A 22860-nucleotide genomic window follows, 5' to 3' on the forward strand; every position below is an offset into this window, starting at 1 on the left:
AATTTTACTTTCTGAATACTTTTTTTTTTTCTGTGAAAGGAAACAAGTTCTTTATTTCAACAGCTTGACTTTTGTTCTACACTCTTGAGTCCCTTCATTTTCAAGATATCACAAGACATATAGCACAAGGTAATGTCCTTGAGTCTTGCTGTTCCATGTCACAGAGAAATTAATGCTGCGCTCACATATTGGGTTTTTTTTGAGCAGTTCTGAGTATGATAAGAGCAGGATGTTTCTTGGGGTCTGCTGTCAGTTTTTTCCTTTCTAATTTGAAACTCACTAACAAGGCCAGATTTTTGTGAAAAAAAGATTACAAACTTTTAAACTGTACTTGAAGCACATCTTTGCATAGAATTAGGTTTCCACCCTATCTGCTGCAAACAAGTTCATTTTGCATCGCACATGCTATCATTTGTTTACATGAGGGGGAAAATTGTGCAAGCAATTGTTTGATTAAACAAATCAAGAACTGCCTACACGGCCTGTGTAGATACGAAGCGAAGAAATAACAAGGCATGACTCTTTATCAGGTATTGCTTTCCATTTTAATCACGTGCTCATCATTTTCAGTTTTAACGATATATTCATATAGGATTATGGCTAAAAGTAGAAAGGATATAAGTAAACATTTATATACATCTTTCAGTGCTTTTCCCTTTTTTAAATTAATGGCATATATTAGACTGAAATAACTTTTTTATTTTTTTAACACAGAGGCCCTGAGAAATTGAAATGTACTGACTAGCCTAAAGGACACAAAGAATCCTGGTTTTAATGTAATTCTGAAAGAAAGTCCTACCTTTATAACTGAAAAGATTATATTGATGTTAATCCAAATGTGCTGTAATGGAGGGAAAGAAACCCCGTCTAATTACCTATAGCTGTGGTATTTACATTCCAAAGAGGTACTCTAATTAACAGAAATCTTAATTTATGCCTCTAAATGCTGTATTAAGAGTGCTAGTTTCAGGAACTACTTACTCTTATTTAAAACTAGAGTGAATTTTATTCTCCCATGAGACTAAGAGACCTCTGTCATTAAATGCTAAGTGTAAACACTTTTGACACTTTAATCCTAAAAATAGAATCTCATCATTGCTACATGTAGTAGTAGCAAGTTAATATAAATTTGGAGGGAAAAGGTATGTTCCTCTGTGTGTGTGTATGTGTGATTGTAAGTTATTGTTATGGTGTTGCAGATAACGTATGTTATACAGGAATCTAGTTAATATGAATACCATAGTGGGGAAAGCAGCAGATTGTGGTGGTAATATATTTAAGTTAACACATCATTTTGGATTCTTCTCAGTCAGTTCTTCCTCAATACAAATGAACTTCCAGCTTCAAAAACTCCAAACAGCAGTCATTTCTGGAAGAAATAAGGAATTGTTTAATTTTCCTGAAATGTTTAGAAAAATACACACTGCAGTTCAATAGAATTTTCCTATATTGAGAGATGAAATGGAGTATTTAATACAATTTATTGGGGATGAGCTATAAGGCTTTTGTAAAGGAGGTTATGCACTCCTGACAAGCAATCTCTTTGAAGCCCATGCCTTACTGGTTAAGCATGTGGACCTAAGGCAGTTAGTATAGTCTGCTTGGATTTCTAAAATGTAAGGTCCTTCTCCAAAGGAAGGTCTTCTAATTTGTAAGTGGTGAAAAGAACAAATTAAAGGAAAGGGGATAAGTGGTCAATGGAAAGAAGTCACTGGAGGATGTTTCTATGGTCTGTTGTACTCAATATAGTTGTAAGTGATCTAGAAAAGGGAGTAAAGAGCGAGGTGACAAAGTTGGTGACAGTACTGTGTTTCTCTGAAGTAGTAAAGTAAAGAAATTGCAGGAGGACTTTGTGATATTGACTGTGTAGGCTGTGAGTGGAAAAGGAAAACTGAGTTTTGATAAATGTGAAATAATACACAAGGGGAAACATGATCACAAATTCACAATTAATATGATAGGTTCTCAGCTTATCCTATAGATGAAGTTTTGGAATTATGATCTATGAAAATACCACCTCCAATCTCAGTAACGGTCAAAAAAACCCAAATACAATGTTAGAAACTGTAAGATAAGGAATAGAGAACAAAGTTGAAAACCTCACTGTGTCACTGTATAAATCCATGACTACCATGGATTTCTGGTCCAACTATCTCAAAAAGATTCAGACAAAGATATCAAAGCTGATCAAAGGTATAAAAGATGATAAAATATGTTTTTATATTATGGGAAACATTTAAATAGACAAAATCATCTTAGCCCGGAAAAGAGGTGATTGAAGAAGGACTGATGGAGACAACTTACTTGTTCGTCAGTCAACGCAGGCTTCTCGACATTCTTTTTCTGTTTCAAATCTATTGTTGGTACCATCACAACCTCCGTACCAGAACTGGCCACAAGAATTGCCATTCTTGTCATAATACCATCTCACCACGTAGTCCCGACAATCCCCTGGTTCCATAGGTTCCAAGCACCCTGGATCTGAAAGTGTATCAGTAAAAGTTAGCTTGAATTCTGGGGATAAGTTATGTCATCGTAGAAGTAATAAGAGCACCCCTTTTTTTCTTTCTTGTAGTGCCTGGCAGTATATATGCCTCTCTCAAATTTGTAGGCAAATTCCATTTCTATTAATGAGTTACCTGAACAGGCCTAAACAAATACAGGATCAATCTGAAATGAGATAGCCTAAATCCTAAGGTAAGAGCCAAGCTGCTATTTAAATACCTAAGCACACAATTGGAATGCAAGGGTTGTTTGTCATCTAGGTTTGAAGATCTGTCTCTGTATGATGTCTGTAGACAGAGAACTCAGAAAAATAAAAGGTGATAAAACCTAGTGGCTATATTGGAGGAGCAAGCAGGATTTGCTCGTTGTTTTTTCTTGTGCAGACTTGCTACCCAATTATCTGAGGACAGTATTTATTACTTACATTTTTGGGTTCTTGCCACCTGTGTTTGTGACACAGTTAGGTGATCATCCTTAGTAGCAGTAACATTGAACAAAGGATTGACAACTGGACTCTGAGGTCTGATTTCAAGTGTGTTATAAAGCGGGGGAAATCTCAGTTCTCTATGAGGAGAGACGGTGGTCAGAGCGTGATCCTGGGCAGATGGCAGTGGCTCAGTATATCTGGTCTGTGGTGGACTAAGCTGCAAAAGGAGTAAAAATCTTATAACTTAAAATTCTGTCTGGGCTCGGATGCTAAAAGAAAAATTTGAGAGAATTATGTAGGAAACTTCTGGTAAATAACGTGTGAAAAAATACCATTACCAGGTCCAGGTTTGGACCTCCTTCTAGTAATTACTCAGTAGGTGATGATAATTTTCTGACACTAACAGCTGAATGAAAAGGCAAAGTAATGCCTCCAATTTAGGCACTAAGCTGAATTCATTCAATCGAAGCAAAATTTTAGTCACCACTTAGTCTGTAATATACATAAAACAAAAAATGGAAGGAACTCTGGAGTAAATCAGTGCTTAATATCTAGTACACTCACCGGGAATGATCTTACATCTTCAATCTGTTAAGAAATGGAAAACAGCACGCAGGAAGAACAGGGCACTTGTTATTGATAGAAAAACACATTGTATATTATGATCCTCCAAAGATCTTTCAACTACAGCAAAAATTTCCAAAACTTGTATTATGGGAATAATATCCTATTAATAAAATTCTCTCATAGATGTCTGCTTGCCTGTATTAAGCCAAGTGACAAACCACCCATTTTCCCGTTTCTAGCTAACAGCCAGTTGCTAATCATTAGAATTTTAGAGTTTACCTTGATAGAAGCATTAAGAAGCCAACTCTGCTCTTCAAATTAAGATTATTATATAAAAAATTGCCTCTCTAGTGTTTTAATATATTCAAGAAGATTTGCAAGGATCTTCATATAGGGTAGTACAAATAACTGCATTGATCCCACATGTTGATTACCTTCCAAGAACAGGAAGGAATTTGATATTATTGAGTATCCTCCCATTTACAGGCCACTAGTGACACATACAGTCAGTTTAAGAAAACTTTTCAGAATCTCTGGGAATATGAAAATTCAAGTCTAGGTGAACTGTAAATGTGCAGAGAATTCATCCAAACCTTTGCATACTTCTTTTCTTCTCCAGGTCTACAAATGGCTCTATTTATTTCTGATAGTAATTCAACAGTTTTGAAGATTTAACTATAACCATGGCCAGCCAGAACCAAGTGTGTGAGCATCTACTCACTTAGAACTAATCCTATCTGTGATCCCTATCACATGCTTTATTAAGACAGCATCTACAAATCCAGGTTTACATTTATTTTTATTAATGATACAGAATGTCCCTCAGTGTGACACAGATCTGACCGGAGGTACTACAAACCCCAAACCTAAATCAGTCACACTTACTGAGGGAGCTCTTATTCAGAGAAATTAACCTTAATTTTGAAAGTGAACTATTTAATTGTGAATTATATTACATAAACAATAAGCCAAAGGATTAATATAGGCCAATCCATTGACAGTAAGTCAATACTATTGAATTAGCTCCAATCTGTGTTCAATTCACTTAATATTTAAATCATGGTCCACTATATCTATTCCATGCAGCTACAGAGGTTTATACATCAAATATTTCAATAGTTTATTCAACAGGTTACAGGGGCAACCAACGCTCAGTTTTTATAATAGGTTATTTTTAGGCAAAGCAATAAACACACCCTAGAGAGTTAGTGCTAATATACTGTAAAGGTGACAAATATTCCACTCTGATACTAAGACAGTGACCGAAAAATACCAAGGACCTAACAAGGGAACTAAGGTGATACACACCTGCAGAAAATATTTATCGATTGCAATAAAACTCCACCTGTCTATCTGTGCAGCAGCACTATGTTGGAGGGCAGAAAACAATGCAGGGCAGGAGGAATTTAACGGTGGAGAATGAAGAGTAACATGAATGAGGAGTCCCAGAAGTACAGCCCAATGTGGAAAGCAAAACACTACTGAAGGCTTAATAACACCTGTAAGGTACTAACACTCAGCTTGCACATAAGTAAGTGCCTTATACGCTATGTATCTGCCTCAATAGAGATGTATCTGTAAGATTTCTAACTCACTTCTAAGATTAATAAGAACTACAAAAAATATGAGGACTGTTGGCATTTATTGCAACTAAGAAACAGTATTGCCCTCTTTCTTCTCTAAGTTTCTGTTCTCAACAAATCAGTGAATGGTGAAATTCTCTGGTGAATGGTGAAAAAAAACAGTATTTGAATTTAAAAAAAAAAAGAAACATCTTTTATAAATATTTGGTAACTGTTACTTCTTTACTTACTGGGTAACCAATTCCTTCTGCAGGGAGCATATAAACCTCAGAAGCAGTCATTTTAGGTAACTGGCTATTAGTATCTTCACTAGCAATTTCAGATTCTGGACTTGGAGATGGAGACAAAACATTATCTTTTCTGCTGTAGACTTCAGGCACATTCTCACAGATTTTTGTGATCAGTTTATTTTCAAGAGCTGAAAAGATTAACAAAGTGATGAAATTTATTAAGGGTAATTAAGTCATAATGATTCACCACAAGCTTTTAGCGCAGTATTAATTATAAATTTTTAATAATAGTAACTTGTGAAAGACCATTCTCTAAAGTTATGTCAAAATACAAATGAGAAGTAATAAAGTAATGCACTCTCTGAATTATTTGATTTTAAGGCCTTTTTGTTCTTTTAAGAAGAAACATAAAAATACTAAGTCATTTTTTTTTTAAGCAGAAGTCATTGCTCAACAATTAAGAAAAAAGAAGAGTGGAGGAAAGAAGGTGTTTAGTGTTTTAGAAGGAAAAAGAAAAAGTTGGCAACACATTCTACTTATTTGGACAAAAAAAGTCAGTGACTGGGAATACTTTTATGTTGACTGCTGGAACCTGAGTCAGAGCCCTAAGTTTAACCCCAGCTGGGACCAGAACCTTAGCTTGGACTCTCTTTTCACTGTTAACACCTTAAATCCAGATGTAACTCCATCCACAGGCTCAGCTAAGTTTATGCCTAGTAAAAGTATACTTTATAGGGCTAGTCTGCGGTTAGTTTAGATTAATGTACTTTTTTTTTCTGGGTCATTATAGGTTTCCTCTGGATTTTTCCCCTGATTCCAGCTGTGGCCATAGGATTTTTTCAAGGCACAATTTGAAATAGACAATGTACTATCAGACCCCATTCCCTCATGTGTTACTCCACCAATTTTTCCCCTAGGATCAGGGTGAAAGCATAGGTTTCCCTATGCCTTTCAGAAAAGGAAAAAAAAAAAAGAGTGCTTGTAAGAGATGGCAGAGGGACTCCAAGACTAACAAGAGCCATATGAAATATAGAGAGAAAAAGACAGAGATGTTGCTTCAAGGTGGAAAGAAATCTGCTCCTCTCTGGGATGAAACCATGGCCAAGCACAAAAGGAATGCAAGGGAAGACTGAGGCAAGCTCTTGCAAAACAGGGGTGCCTCAAAGAAGGCCTTGGCTCAGAAAACTGTTGTTCATTGTGTTTTATTGTTTCTGCAAGAGGTAAAAATTTGGCAAAGGTTTCATTTGGTCAAAGAAGAAGAGAAACAGAAGAAAGAGTTGCATCCAAAAGAGAAATATAAGCTGCCATTGAGCAGTCTGCCTTGCCTTGCTATGCGAAAGGCCAAACTCTCTTATATGCTTATTTAAGTTTCCTCTTACTAAAATAGTTTATTTTACCTGAAAGTGTCATGAAGTCATCTATCTGGTAAACATGTTCTTCATCAGGGTCTGTTGCAATGAGCTGCATTTCTTTCAGAAAATCATTATAATGAGGATCAGTCATTTGAACAATCCCAATGACAAATATCTCAATATTCGTAGCGTGGGCTTGTCTTACTACAGTATCCAGTTGGACTTTATCACGAGTATCCGCTTGTCCATCTGTTATTACAACAGCCACTTTTCTTACTGCTGGGCGTGCTGCCTGAAATAACTGAATGGCTTCTTGGATAGCAGAAGCTGTGTACGTGCCTTCTCCTAAGTAGGGCATTTTATCAACAGCTGATTTCAGGTATTCTTTGGTTGTGTATTGCTTCAGAGAGGACACCAACTCCACTTTATGGCTGAAGTTGATAATGCCAATGCGGGTTGTAGCATGGTTGGCTGATACCTTGTCAATGACTGTTTTCATAAAAGTTTTGATAATATTGAAGTTTTCTGGTCCAACACTTTCTGAACTGTCAATGACAAATACTAGTTCCAGTGGTGTTACTCTACATCTGATACCACAACCTAGAAGAATAAACATTTCAAACATTTTATGAGAAACCACCTTCATAAAAACTAATTGAACTCATATATCAGATTTGCAGTCAGTTAAAGCTCAATTAATGAATTAATTTATAAGTACTGATACTGATAAATAGAAACAGAGCTGGACCAAATTACTTCCAATATAGCTCTGGCATCATAGTGAGCATTGTTTTCACATCAATGGTACACTTACACACAAACATGCAGAGGACAAAGCCATTCAGTCAATATAAATTTAGTGTGTTTTATTAGAACTAATATTTTTTTCCATACTGGAATGCTTACCACATATTTCATTTATAAGTCTGATAACTTCTTCTCTCTGAAAAAGAGTATTAATTAATTTGCCGTGTTCCAGTTGAAGAATGGTGAAATCTATCTATTTATTTATTTATTTAAAAAAATGCAGGCAATGCAATGCCCCATAAACAACCTTGCATAACATCACATAACCTTTATTTCCCCCAAATAAACTCCTATCTTTTAAATTAATTCATGTACATACTTACCGAAAGACCAGGTTCACCCTTTCTTCCCCAAATTCCCTGAAAATATGTAAAGTGAGATAATTAACAAAAGCCAAATTTGTCTAATTTCTATTGTGTAAAATTAAGTAATATGGAAATGTGTTTTACCTTTGGTCCTGGAGGTCCTGGGTCTCCAATCTCTCCTTTGGCACCTTTGCTCCCTGGATCACCTTTATCTCCATAGTCTCCCTAATTTAAAACAACTGTATTAAACACAGTTAGGAACTCCAGTTTTGTTGATAGTGAGAGCTGGAGTTATGGTTCAATGAGCTCTTAAGGTAAATTTTCTGGGTTTTTTTTTTTGTGTGTGTGTGGCTGGTTTATCTTGTATGTATTATGAAGAGAACATCTGAAAGCAGGCTCTCGGAGACAGCAAGACAGGCAGTAAAAACATCTTTAAGAAAATTCTATGAAAAATTACCTTAATTCAGGAGAGAGGGGTAAAGACATCTTTATGCAAATGTCAAGAACATATAATTTTTTTACTCTTCTTTGCTTTTCTGGAATGCTAACCCAATGTTTATACTGGACCTATGCTAACTCAGACCTATGAAGAGACCAACTGCCTCAGATCAGTCAATGTACTGAAACTCACACCAGCTTTGTACAGAACCTGCACAAAAAACTGGGCGCTTGCAAAGAACAGAGGAAAAGGCATTCTTGGACCATTATATCCATGGGAAAATATGTAGTTTCACTTCTAGAAGCCATTCTGCACTTTTTTCCTCAAGTGAATAGACCTTTCAACTTCTAAAAAGGGAAAGGGTTCAACATTACAGTATTTCAGGAGACAGTTCTCACATAATGCAGATATGAAACAAACTACCGAAAGATTCAGGTTCTAAATAAGGTTCTCCTTTCTTCAAGAAGGAGATTGTGCAGGACAGTTTTTTACTTCTGTCCTGGTTCTGGCCAGGATAGAGTTAATATTTACCTGAGCTGGGTGGAGAACTGAAGCTGGTAGCCCCTATGGCTGGGATAGTTAACTAATTAGCTAACAGCTGGGGTTAATTTACCCAAATTAGCCAAAGGGCTATTCCATCCCATCTGACATCATGCTCAGTATATAAGTGAGGAGGGTGCTGAAGGGAGGCCCCCTGCTACTTGGAAGAGGCTGGATGTGGAGATCTGTTGTGAGCTATTGTACTGTATTTGTGTTCCATCACTGTCTTGTTTTCTTCTGTCATTACTGTTAAATTTACTTTTTGTTCAATCTCAACCCGCATGTTTGGTTTTTTTTCTGGTTTTCTTTTGTTTGTCAAATCTCCTCCTATTCTCTCGGAGAGTTGGGGGAGTGAGAGAGAGACTGCGTAGTCTGGTCCCCGTTGGGGCTGAACTACGACAACTTCTCTCTGGAAGTTACTGACTGCCTTACATTTCACCTGAAACTTTAAAGCTGAGAAATGTATCTAGATTACTGTCCACTTTGATATTATTCCTCATTTTCACCCAGCCAATGGAATCACACAGATACCTCCTGTGTTACAGCGTTCGCTGTGGTGATTGCTATCAGTTTTAAGGAACCCTTTTGACTCTCTCAGTCTGATTCTGATCTTATTGTACATATGTGCAACTGAAAATTGTACATAGCTCCTCCACAGCATCAAGAAAACCAGTCTCTGCTAAGTAAGCTCTTGGAAGACAGTTTCTATTCTACTTCACAAAATCATAATATCCAGCAAAGGGTATTACTTTCCATTACCTGTCCAGGAATTGAATTTAACCTCATCAAAGTTAACGTCAGCATAAGGGAGAGCAAATACGATCTCCTGACTGTGGTGGTGCTGCTACTCTCTTACACATATATGTACTAAAACCTGATCTCTTTGGTATTTGGCACTTACATGAAATTCCTACAGAATCAAACCATTCCTTTTAATGTGTGACAAGTCTGCGACATTAATAGGAAACAGAAAAATAGTGAGTATTTGGAGAGATTTACATTGGGTCACAAAGATTAGTCAAGATACAAGATGAATATTAAAAACAGTGCAAATATTTCTATTATTATTATAGTATGTAGCACGTGGAATCTGAGAGAAAGCAGAATTAGGAGGAAGAAATTTGAATCTGTATGAAAGAGCTTGACATTTGCTGTTGTATAAAAGCTCCAAGCTGTAGTACCTTGAACAATACAGAAGTCTGGGCAAGTGCTATATAATGTGAGCTAGCGTAGACCACAGTACCTCGAACATCATTAGTGTAGGCAACAAATGTCTGAGGCTCTGAATGGGTACTGCCTGCCTCAGGTGACTGACAGAATTGAACTCCTATTTAAGTAACTTCTTAGACTTAGGGAGCCTGATCATCTCTGCTCTCCCAAGAAGACTGCCATGTTTTTTTTTCCTCAGGCTTTCCAGAGAGAGCCTTCACAATAAATTCAATATTTCAGCTATACTGTAACTATTGCAGAGGGATTTACATCAGCACTCATTCCACCTGTTCTCACTTGTGTACGCACACACTTGGTCTGCACATCAACACTGACCATGAGCCTTGGCTTCCTTTGGCTAGGCTGCTCCCACCAGAAGCTGCACATCTGAAAATCACTAATAAATAGCCAAAGTACTTAAATTCTCTTTGTGCAAAATTTGTTAGATGGGAGTATGTGTAGGAAATTCTTACAATTTTTATATCAACCAGGAAGTTGTTCAGTAAGGAAAGAGTCAAGCTTGGGCTTCAATCATTGTAAAAAAATGAGTCAAATAAAACAAACCCCTTAAGAGACTTTAGTCAAAAAGCAATTCTTTTTTTTTGTCAAAGCCTGGCAAATAAAAGGACATTTTGTATATACCTGAAAAATATCTAAGGTAACTCAACACATAATTTGACTAATATTATTCTTCTGCTAACAGGTATGACCTCATTCCAGATCCTACTTCAGAGCCTGGCCCTTAATGACAATCAGGATTTTCACAGACTCCAAAGATGACAATAAGTCGTAGGTACTTATGTTGCTAGCTATACAAGGCAATGTCTTTGCCTTCTATTTATTTTCATGTCACACCAATTAACCAATAAAGGAAGAAAAAATTACCTTTTTTTTCTTACCACAAATCTAGGATTTACCTTTGGTCCAGGTAGGCCGATTCCTACTGATCCCTTTAGTCCAGGAAAACCTTGATTTCCTTTTTCTCCCTGAACAGAATAGGGAAAGTAAGTTTAACTGAAAATTAAAGTAAAATCTATGCTGTTATCTATTCACTTTATAACATTCTGCATCACAGAGAAAATCAGATATTTGTATTATGCAATGAAGCACATAATTTTCAAGACAGAAGTGGTCTGCAGCTGGAGAAATAAGGAATTGGGTATCATTCAGAGCACAAATTAAGCCTTTATAAAGTATATAATGAAAAATTTATTCCTGACTAATTAAATATTGTCATTTCACTGAAACAGATGAAAGACAAAAGTAACCTCACTGAGGGTCAGACAGTTATTTGTCCAGTCTACAAGCAGTAAAATGAGGTCTAACACAAAGATTATCTAAAAATACACACCCAGAATCTCTGCATGGTTAACTTAGTTTTTCTGATCCTAAGTAAATTAAAAGACATTTTGTTTATAATTATTGTTACACATGCCCTGCTGCATGCACACGGACTTGAAAACCATGTTCATGCTAGTAGTGTGGGCATTCAACATGTCATAAAACACAGCTGTTACAAAATACGTACAGAAAACCCTTCACAGCATCTGGCTTCCAGAAACTTCCCTGCTTTATTTAATAGGGTAACAAAAACATTTTTTTTCAGATCAACTGCTGTATAAATTTTAAACACAGCTAGAGGTATATTCCCTGGTACATAAATGCTTCACCATAATTCACATTAAACACATAATCCACATAACAGCAGTGCCCAGTGCAGATACCAAAACCAGCTCCAGAGAATATCAACGAGATCAGGAGCAGTCATCACCTGTACCAAACCTAGCCTATGAGATGCAAGCACAAGGTTAGTTAGTTTTATTTTTCAGTCAAGACCTCTCAGATTGTCTCACTAAAGCACCTTTTACTAATACTTGTATAGCTGCTCACAAATGTAGGAACACACAGTGACTATTTAATCTTATTTACTTTAAGTCACTTTTTAGCAGGATTGTGCTTCCCATGTCCTTCATGTAGGTTATTAATGCAAATGGCTTTTAAACATAGGGAAATTGTGTGCCAGCTTGTTTCAATGCTTGCTCTCCAGCCCTGGGACTGCCCTTCCTGACTAGGGTCATCACACAGCTTCCTGATTAACACCTTTGCAGATCTGCAGAGCACATACAGAATTAGGAAATGCTCTGTATTCTAATGGTTCCTCACTAATAAAAAAAGTCGGATCTGACAAAACTGTAGATTTATTGCTGACATTTGTTACAGCCCATTTGATATTGTTAGGATGGTGTTCAGGCAATGAAAACTGAATGAGACCTACTGTTCTAAAAAAATTCATATGAGTACAGCTGACATTTCTCACACGCACACACGAGTTTTATCCTTTAAAATGTCAACTGCAGAACCAAATCCTGCTTCCTCTACTTCTGCCATCAATCAACATAAGAAGGATTTATCATAGATACCATAACTGAACATTTAGTAAAAACCAAGAAGTATGCTGTATTAATTAAAAAAATATTTATTGCTTTGCCAGTTCAGTCCATGTACATAATTAAATTCAAACTTGACCATCAGTCTTATCATGAAAACCAAAGTGGTGTGCATGTGAAAATGCAGACCCTTGGATCCCTGACCCTAATATCCTGCTAGATTGCTGATCAATAAGCAGACTTCTATGTAAAAATGTAATTCCATGAACTGAGTGCAGATGTGAGAATGTCTAGACCGTGGTTTTGAAAGGAAACCAAACATAAAAAAGAAGACCTGTAAATGTAGCTATCAACATAAAGTTACTCGAAAACAATCTCATTTTTGACATTCTGTTCTTACCACATGCAGACTGAGGTCTATGTATATAAAAAAAAAATACTTGGAGTGATATTGCTAGTTCAAATGCAGGAGTATAGTAGCTTCAAGCTGATGAAGAGTGGCCAGAAAGAATGAAGCTTGACGTGGCTGTGAAGAGACAGAAGGACGGAAGAGACAGATAGAAGCTCAACAAGCATCAGCATATGAAGGAAACAGGTACTACAAGAGCAAGACAGTTGCCAAAGTTGTTCAGAAAAAAAAGTTGTTCCTAAGAATTACATTAAAATAACCATAATTTTAAAAAGTTACTGTTAAGAGAAGAAAATTTAAATGACAAGGCTGTATGTACACAATTCATTGAATGCTACAGAAACAACACCACTTGAGTTTGATCCACCACATCATTACAGTTTTTGTTTCAAACCCAAAGACCTTCCATAGTCAGAGCACATGACTTTCCTATATCCCTAAATTCCAGATTCTTACATTCCAAACATGCCTTTGTCTGTCTGACAATGTGTGTCAGTGGACTACGTTCTTCCACTGGAAAACTTCCATGATGAAACTCGGTTCTGTACACTTCTAAAATATGCTTTAGATATTTATTCCTAGCAGTGTCAACATAAGAGCCAAAACTCTGTCTGTGTATATATATATAGAGAGAGAGACAGAGGTATCGATCAAGTGATCATAGAACCATAGAATCATAGAATAGTAGAATGGTTTGGGTTGGAAAAGACCTTAAAGATCATCTAGTCCCAACACGTCTGCCATGGAGAGGGACGCATTCCACTAGACCAGATGGCTCAAAGGCCTTTGAACACTTCCAGGGATGGGGCATCCACAGCTTCTCTGGGCAACCTGTGCCAGTGCCTCACCACCCTCACAGTAAATAATTTCTTCCTCATATCTAATCTAAATCTACCCTCTTCCAGTTTAAAACCATTACCCCATGTCCCCTCACTATACGCCCTCATCAAAAGTCCCTCCCCACCTTTCTTATAAGCTCCCTTTAGGTACTGGAAGGCCGCTATAAGGTCTCCCCAGAGCCTCCTCTTCTCCAGGCTGAACAGCCCCAACTCTCTCAGCCTGTCCTCACAGGACAGGTGCTCCAGACTGCTTGTCATCTTCGTGGCCCTCCTCTGGACTCTCTCCAACAGGTCCATGTCCTTCTTATGTTGGGGACACCAGAGCTGGCAACAGTACTGCAGACAGGGTCTCACAAGAGCGGAGTAGAGGGGCAGAATCACCTCCCTCGACCAGCTGGCCACGCTTCTTTTGATGCAGCCCAGGATGTGGTTGGCTTTCTGGGCTGCAAGTGCACATTGCCAGCTCATGTAGAGCTTCACGTCCACCAGCAGCCCCAAGTCCTTCTCCTCAGAGCTGCTCTCAATCCATTCTCCACCCAGCCTGTATCCAGCCCATCTCCAATCCCAGCCTGTGCTTGGGATTGCCCCAACCCATGTGCAGGACCTTGCACTGGGCCTTGTTGAACTTCATGAGGTTCACATGGGCTCACCTCTCCAGCCTGTCAAAGTCCCTCTGGATGGCATCCCTTCCCTCCAGCATGTTGACCACATGACAAAGCCCGGTGTCATTGGCAAACTTGCTGAGGGTGCACTCTATCCCACTGTCCATGTTGCTGACAAAGATGTTAAACAGTGCCAGTCCCAATACCATCCCCTGAGGAATGCTACTCATCACTGGTCTCCACTTGGACATCGAGCCATTGACTGCAAGCCTTTGAGTGTGGCCATCCAGCCAATTTCTTATCCACCAAGTGGTTCATCCATCAAATCCATGTCTCTCCAGTTTAGATACAAAGATGTTGTGTGGGACAGTGTCAAAAGCTTTGTACAAGTCCAAGTAGTTAACGTCAGTTGCTCTTCCCTTATGCACCAATGCTGTAATCCCATCACAGAAGGCCACCAGACTTGTCAGGCACGATTTGCCCTTGGTGAAGCCATGCTGATTGTCACCAATCACCTCCTTATTTTCTATGTGCCTTAGCACAGTTTCCAGGAGGATCTTGCTCCATGATCTTGCCAGGCACAGAGGTGCATCTGATTGGCCCATAGTTCTTTACTGAAAGCTCAATGGTTAAAGTAAAAATTCACCTTATGAACAAGCAACTTAAATATACAATGAGTATTTGCAGGAGTTGACTGACTCAACGGCAAAAAGTAAAACAATGAATCTCCTTAAGAGACAGTTTTGAGAAGAAACTGGACAGAGATCACTTTAAACTGGATTACCTTGCTTCCTTGTATGCTGTCACCAGGGGGGCCAGGTGGACCAGGCAAGCCTTTCTGTCCCATAATACCCTATAACAGTCATTGGGAAAAAATTAGAATTAGGAGGTAAATTCTATTCCTAATAACACTATGGAAGTAATCTCAATGTCACTGCAAGCAAAAAGTAAAACCACGTCAAAGACTCTAGTTCTGATTCTTCCTTGGTTTACAGTTTCTCACTGTATGCCTTAGTAACTACCATTGGCAAATTCCCAGGAAAGTAAAGGAACAATTAAGCTGAAAACAATTAAAGAATAAAATTTGCCTATGACACAGAGTGATATTTTCCTGAGTTTTTCCCATGTAGAAACCAATAGAAACCATTTTTATACACCAGCTTCATGCAATCACTCCACACAAGGGAGGCACAAGAGTAGAGGCACAAAGGACCAGAGTAATAAAACCCAGCGCGAGTGCATCTGCCAGGCTTGTTAGCTAGTTCTTGTGCACCAGGTATGTATGCCAAGCCTCTGGGACCACCAGTCATTCAAAAAATTTTAAGTGCAAGGGGAAAAGAGAAAAGCCAAGCAGCACCTGCTGGTTTGTGTCGATATGGTCAAAGCCAGGCAAAGCCCTTGTGCTTTGGAGGCAGGCTAATCTAACATTTTGAAGTGACAAAGTGAAGCATATCCCTTTTATTACAACAAAATGAAACGTTTGGTTTTCCTTCTTTTTTTCTTTGTTTTTAGTTGAAAAAAGCTTTTGAAATTTGACCAAGCTACATAAAAATTTCTGTAGAGTTCAGGTTGGATTTTTGATTACTTATCTTATTGATTACTTATTGAATAAATAAGCACCATGCTCCAATACAGTAAATGGAATTCAGGTGAAGTATATCAAAACTTGATTATCATTAAATAGAAATATATAGCTCTAAATATATAACTTCTAGATGTTAATAATGTTTGAAAAGTCATCATTCTCATCCATGTAGGCAAAAAATTTGCCACAAACTTTGACAGACTGTCTTGTGAAAAATACTGTTGATTTATATATTTATAAGTAGGTATTCACACAAAATGTTGTGCGAAATAGTTTATCTCAAGAACTAGATGCTACAAGCAGGTCCTCACCTTTGAAAGCAAAATATTGTTTCCCCAAAGAGAACACATTTCTCATTCTCAAAGGCTTTGTGGAAGCAGCACACAGTGTCACACATTTGTTGGATTTTGTCACTCTGTCCAAACTTACTTTTTTTAAACAGACTGTGTCTGTATGGTTTACCAAGGTACTGAAATTGCTGCAACCTTCAGAAAGCAAGGCAAAGTCAGACATACATCCTGAGAAAATATTCATGCTTTGTTGCTCATTGCATTTCTCTAACATGTTGGTAATAGTAATGTTTCTCCATTAGATACCAGTTTATTCAAAATGGCAGTGGAGACTTCTGTTAATCTCTGCTAAGGAAATCACAGAAAAAGTTACAAAGGCATATCTATTTTTAACTTAAGTTCAAGTGGAGAAATATACACAATGTTTCTCCTCATTGCCTTTGTAAAAATAATTGATGGATATATCTATAACAAAAAAAAATTCAGGCATGCACTGAATTTCTCTTCTTGCCAGTGTGACTTTTTTGAATTATAAATCAGTTCAGTGGAGGGAGGAAAAAATTGCCCAGCTGTTGCATGCTGGCTGCTTATAGAATTAACTTTTTGTTTTCATGTTTCTTTCCAAATGGTTTTACTAATGAAATTAATTGGATTCAATTTCATTGAGCAAAAATTGCAAACATAAAATTCACATTTAATATCTTTTCCACCACAAAAGAATCTCTCGGAAACAGAATAGATACAAATAGAAGAAATGCATCATTTAACTAATTTATCAGCCTGATAGTTCTGTTCAATTTTCAGCTGTAATCTCATAAAGTTTAGCTGCAGATGCAATTTTCATCCAGTTAGTATTCCTTCCTAATCTGGTTGGTAGAAGTGTATGGTCAGCACCCATGTTTTTATGCTTGATTTCTCCTGCAGCTGCACCAATGTAAATCAAAAACTCATGATGATATTTTGGTGTCTGAGATTAGAGTCTGGCAGCCAGCATCACAAATGAGTAGGAAAGCTTCAACACGGCCTCATACCAACCTTGGGACCAACTGTTCCACTCCCCCGTGGCCCCGGGAGCCCAGGATAACCTCTTATTCCACGGTCTCCCTGAAAACGTTCACAGAAATGTCAGTAATTTATCACCTATTAACTGTTACATCTTTCATCCATTTATGAAGTAGTCAGTCAAACTACTGAGTTTAAAAGACAAAACAAAGAAATGTTACATACAGTTGCTTTATAGATAGACAGTTTTTTAAAAGCCCAAAATGCAGGCACCCACATTATTTAAGCTCTAGGTAAAGAACACTATTCCCCAAGGAAAAGTCCACATGATTAAAATCACCGACAGAATTAGGACTCTAATCTGCAAACTTATCAGCTACAGAAGAAAAAGACAACTCAACTCATTTGGAAACAACAGCATTTTTCCATCACGTTCTGCAGGGGCTTACCAGGATGGACCGGAAGCTTACTAGTGGGACACAACAGCGGTCATGCCCTTTACTGATACTGTGCTTGTTGCAAAACTAGAGACATTTAATTTCAAGAACTGTCGAACTAATGAATTTTAATAGCATTCATACAGAAGAACAAAAAGAATAGCCCTTTCTTTATTTTCTTAAAAAACCTTAATGCATATGTGTTCAGCTTGATTTCTTAAAGAAATGAGGCTTAAGTGATACTCTGCCTGTGTTTCTGCTTGTCTGTGTCAGTCCTCTCGTTTCTCCCAGTATATTTTGAACTGATCAGTTGATTTCAGCCAAATTCATCAGAAATTTAGAGGCCTTGAGCATATTCATTTTCGACAGTTTTGTTGATAACTGGAGGCTGGGTAAAGGAGAGAGATTCAATTTATGCTTTTAGCAGGGGGTAAAAAACCAGAGGGAGCTCACCCCTTAATCAGCAGGCAGACAGAAGGCCCCCTGTGCTGCAGACAAGCCCAGCAAAGGAGATGGGGGGACATGACTGGTAGGGGGAAAGCACAGGGATGTAAGAGGCGGTTTTATTTTCCTCAGTTCATAATAGTACAAGTGTGGAAATAGCCACACATTCAGCCCGTGATTACTAGAAAATTCTCATTAGATTGAAAAGAAAAAAGAAATCTATAACTGATAAGTTGTGGACGCAGAAAATTCTGGATCAGGTTCAGCAAATGTCCCTAAACCTATGCCTGCGCAGGCAAGTGCAAAAGAATGAAATGTTCTGATAAGCTATTGGTCATCCAATATATTAACAATAAGGTCAAGAAAAAAATTAATTTCTTGATGAAACAAAAAATTTCTTTATAAGACCTCTTAATTGTACTTGTTTTTGCATTTGGAAAAGCTGTAGAAATAACTGTGCCTGCAGAGGGAGCATTCTAACTAGGAGAGAGGTGGATGTATGAATTACAAATCACAGATGACACTTGAGTTTAAAAGACAAAACAAAGAAACATTACATGCATAAACAGTTGCTTTATAAATAGATATTTTTTTTAAAAAAGCTCAAAATGCAGGCACTCACATTATTTAAGCTCTAGGTAAAGAACACTATTCCCCAAGAAAAAAGCTGGTGAAAAGAAACAACGTACCAAACTGATTAAAAAGAAAGAAACAAAAGTACAGAACCTTTTACTGACTTCCTTTACTTTCCTGGAGGAATGTGTGCAGTCATTACAATGACTGCTTTTAGGTGAAATACCCAAGGTTCAATCTCTAGCACGTGATCACTCCAATCTGTGTTTTTTATATATGGCTATGATACTTTCATGCTAAGTCCCAGCATACGTGCTATTTATGTAAATATATTAGGGACAAAACTATGCTCAGGTTTGATGGATTTGGAGAAATGCAAACTCTGAATCCAAAGGCTAAGGCTTAGATTGAGCTTATAGTGCTTTCCTTCTTGATGTAACATTTGGCTTCTGAATTTATTTTCAGTTCCTCTTTCTTCCAAAGCACTGGAGACTGGCCAATTTGAGTCAGGACATAGGGATGCTCTTAGCTTTAAATTGGTGTGTCAAGCTGATTGGGTTAAACTGATTGATATGTTCAGTGGGGAGGAAATTTTTCCCTTGGATTTGATCAGAGAAAGGAGTTTGTTGTTTTCATCTAGGCTGGTTTGAAAAGGGAACTAAAGAGAGAGCTGTTTAGCAGTGTTTTTCTTCAGATGACCTAAGGCTTTTACATCACACCTTCTCTGCTAATGCAAAGAGCCAAGATATTGACAATGCCCTTGAACTTTTTGCCTTTTTTTTTTCCAAATTCTAGCTATAAACTTTTAAAGATTACAATCTTAAGTACTTAAAGATTGTAGCACTTAAGTCTGGTACACGGTCCTGGGAAATGCCCCTCTGCAGTGGGATGAACGGTAGAGATTCCTGATCTTTCAAAACATGCCTGGTTTCTCAATTCCTTCCGCAATGCACTTGCTTACAATTAGCTTGAGATTGCCGTATTACTAGGAAATACCGAGAGTCTAGGCAAATGTAGTCATCTTCCTATTTAGTATCATCTACTATCAAAGGAATAATTATTGGTCCTCAATGTCCCCGCAAACCATAATACAATCTTAAGCTGTTTGTAGGAGAACTATTAATGAGCAGAAGTTGCACAGAGCAGCCAAAGCTTTCCCTCCCCAAGCCTCCCTCTGAAACCTGCCAGAGCTAGGCGGAGGATATACAGATAAGACTTTGCATTATAAGTTTTTTTTTATGAGATCCTGGGCTGCTGTGGCCTGTGAAACAGCCTGTAAGTTGTTGTGATGGAAGCTGAATGTGAGGTTACCAAACAAGTAAATGATTCCTTATGGTCCAGTATCCAATATACCTACAACCTGCTCTTAGACAAGCCATTTCAAAAGAGTGAAGGGTGACTTGAAGTCATCTGCCTTTTCCTCCCCTGGGTAACACATTCTCACACAGGGTCGTTGCAGGTGAAGGACTGAATTTTAGCCTCACATGCTTAGTTAATACCAGATGTCTCACTGAAAAGCTCTTTTGTAGAGCTTTATAGTACTCCTCAACATTTCTGTATTTCTTGGCTTAGAGAAAAAGACTTCTATTTTGCTTTACGAGTTGTGAAGTGGAGCAGTCCTTTTTTCTAAGGTGTGACACTAAACTATCCTCCAGGGAATTCATTTCAAGAAGGATTAGTACTACTTTTTGATGAGGTCTAATTTATTTCCTGTATTGTACTTGTAGACAAACTTGTCACCATCAGCAGAACAGTGAACTAGAAAAACACCACTGAAACGAGAAGTAAAGAGCTGAGCCAAAACAGTGTAAAGTATGGGATTCCAATGTCTATTCTGTACTATTTGTTCAAGAAAATTCATTAAATGACCTAATGGTCATCTGAAAAATAATTCTTGGCTTCCAAATATATATACCTCATTTACTGTGAAGCATATATATTTGATACACAGACACTGTGATACTCTCTTTACTGAGAGCTATTGGATCTAATGGTATTTGTCAGAAGAACATATTAAAAAAAAAAGAAAGACATTGCATCTCTACTTTCTACTTTTTAGTTCAAATGGACAGGGCCCAAGCTGCAAAAGTTATTTATATTGCAACTGGATCCAGCCCAAATGTTTGTGCACTAGGGACTACGCTAGGGGTTTTAATAATCCTTCTGCTATCCAGTTACTAAGAATGAAGCTTGCTTTATTTCTAGTGCTGGGCTCTTGCTCTTGAATGTCTGTAACCCACCTCCTAGTTGGCAACCGTCCTTTTAAATCATTTTTTTATTATATACTGACATTATGTGCTTCTGTTTTAATGCTACAGAAAATAGAGTGCTGCCAGGATAGAATGCATTCCACATGTTCCAAATTTGTTTTCATGTGAATTTGACCTCTGATACAAAAAATTCCTATCTAGCAGTGAGCACATATGTGAGCCATTTCTGAAAGTGGGGATAACAGAGCTCTGATTCAGCTGAGTGGAACATTCCTATATAATGATACTCAAAGGAATTTCAAATTAACTAGTGTGTAAATTTATGAGTCTCTTTTATCAAATGAATGTTCTTTTTTATATGCAGAGATTGTTGCTGTTCTTCTTATAGTAATTTTTTTCTGTGGAAGGGACGAGAGGTAGCCAGTACACTTACATTTTATTTGAAAAAAAAAAAAAAAAAAAAGATTGTCCATTTTATGAACTAAGTTCTGGGGGAATTCTTGCAATTCAAGTGAATTGTTTTTTCTTGTTGTACCTTTGCTACCAGGAAGTTACATTGAGTCTAAGGATTCAAAACTTTGTATAAGCAAACAGGAGCAAAAAATCAGGGAGGGATAAGAGATGCTTATATACTTCGTTCCTTTTTTTTCCAGTGTACTCTACAACATGCCCAGTATGGATGCACAGAACTAAATCACAGATGTGACTATCTATTTGGATAATGCATGCTTTGGTGCAGCAGTCACACTCTCCAAAAGCTACAGCTGCTTACTGTTTATAGAAGCAATATGCATTTCCTCCTATAGGATTAATGCACCAATCTAGGTGCATCATAAAAAAGAAAAACTTACCTATCTTAAAGTAAAAAATACAAACTAATTTTTTATCAGATATTTTTAATTCTTGACTTCTTAAAATTTTCTGACAGACTGTTAGATAAGCACTACTCTCAACAGCCAGATTTGATGGGCAATATCACAGTGTAACACAATCAAACCTGTAGATCCACACAAAACTTTTCATACTAAATTTGATGTGAGCACATTTTGCCATAACTGCGTTGTGTTACTTGCAAAGACAGCTCCTCTACAGGGCTCTTTGTAATACAACTCCTCCTAAAACAAGTTGCCACTTCTGCATAACCCATGGCACATTCTAAATCTACCCCACAACTGGTTATTATGAGTAGAAATCTCTGCTTGATTGGCAGCTTCTAACTCTATTTAGAGTCCATCAACAAATCGGGCTACAGGCCCAGTAGCAGTGGATTTGCAGTCTGATGTTTACACTGTACGCAATGTGAGGAGATCTGCCTGGTCTGCTTCTGTGGACTGATCACCTGCTGGGGGCAGAAGTACATTAAAAGCATTTCCAGATCAGATAATCCAGTTTAGCTTCATCGGAAGGAAATCCCGGATTGTGGGACTGCTCAGACCTCTTTTTGGTCCGGAACCAAAAGCACAGAAAATGGGCCCACTGGGAGATTCACTTCAACAGTACATTTCTGATGCAGCCTAAAACACCCACGCAGTTCACTCGAGGAGACTCCAAGTCTGCACGTGTGGCTGCCGGAACGAGGTGGACTCCACACACTGAGGTCTTGCTCATTAGGCAAGTATCACACTCAGCTCCCACAACCACTGCAAGCCCTGTTCTGTCAACCTGAAAACACAGCTTCCTTTGCATCCATGTTTTTCAACAATGTGGTTCTTAGAATCAAGCTACCTAATTTTGACAATTTTTGTGACAATGGAGATCACTTGATGGAAAAGAGGAAGATACTTTCAACTTACATGACAACCCTGATCTGACCTGAAATTGTGAGAAAACACATGACATATAATCTCATATAAAAAAATCTAATTAATTTAGCCGTATGTATTTTCTGTAAATCTATATTGAATAACAAAATTGAAATTACTTTTAATTTAGTAGTTTGTGTCATGGGGCAGACCTTGCATTACGATATGTGAAATGTCTGGTATTGATAAGTGGTAATTCAGAATAGGAGCACAAAGCCAGATTTCCCAGATCACATCGCCAGGCCATTCTATGGTCATTCTAAGGATGAGTGTCCTTCAGTTTTTCCTTTATTGTGGATATGTTTTTAAGAGGTTA

General features: G+C 37.7%; 1 protein-coding gene across 1 annotated transcript in view; it reads right to left on the reverse strand.

Annotated features, from left to right (window-relative positions):
• Window positions 1–522: 522 nt before the first annotated feature.
• Window positions 523–22860, reverse strand: part of COL28A1 (collagen type XXVIII alpha 1 chain) — a 70851-nt gene continuing 48513 nt past the window's right edge. Inside the window, exons 26-36 of the mRNA XM_086742381.1 lie at window positions 17112–17180; window positions 14986–15054; window positions 10882–10950; window positions 7921–8001; window positions 7795–7830; window positions 7571–7607; window positions 6710–7264; window positions 5313–5500; window positions 2930–3149; window positions 2305–2481; window positions 523–1369 (exon numbers count right to left, since the gene is read on the reverse strand). Of these exons, the coding sequence (XP_086598507.1) occupies window positions 2312–2481; window positions 2930–3149; window positions 5313–5500; window positions 6710–7264; window positions 7571–7607; window positions 7795–7830; window positions 7921–8001; window positions 10882–10950; window positions 14986–15054; window positions 17112–17180 (1494 nt within the window). The 3' untranslated portion in view covers window positions 523–1369; window positions 2305–2311. The remainder of the gene's footprint in view (window positions 1370–2304; window positions 2482–2929; window positions 3150–5312; window positions 5501–6709; window positions 7265–7570; window positions 7608–7794; window positions 7831–7920; window positions 8002–10881; window positions 10951–14985; window positions 15055–17111; window positions 17181–22860) is intronic.

Source organism: Chlamydotis macqueenii, chromosome 2, assembly GCF_036417535.1.
Source record: "Chlamydotis macqueenii isolate bChlMac1 chromosome 2, bChlMac1.mat, whole genome shotgun sequence".
NCBI lineage: Eukaryota > Metazoa > Chordata > Aves > Otidiformes > Otididae > Chlamydotis > Chlamydotis macqueenii.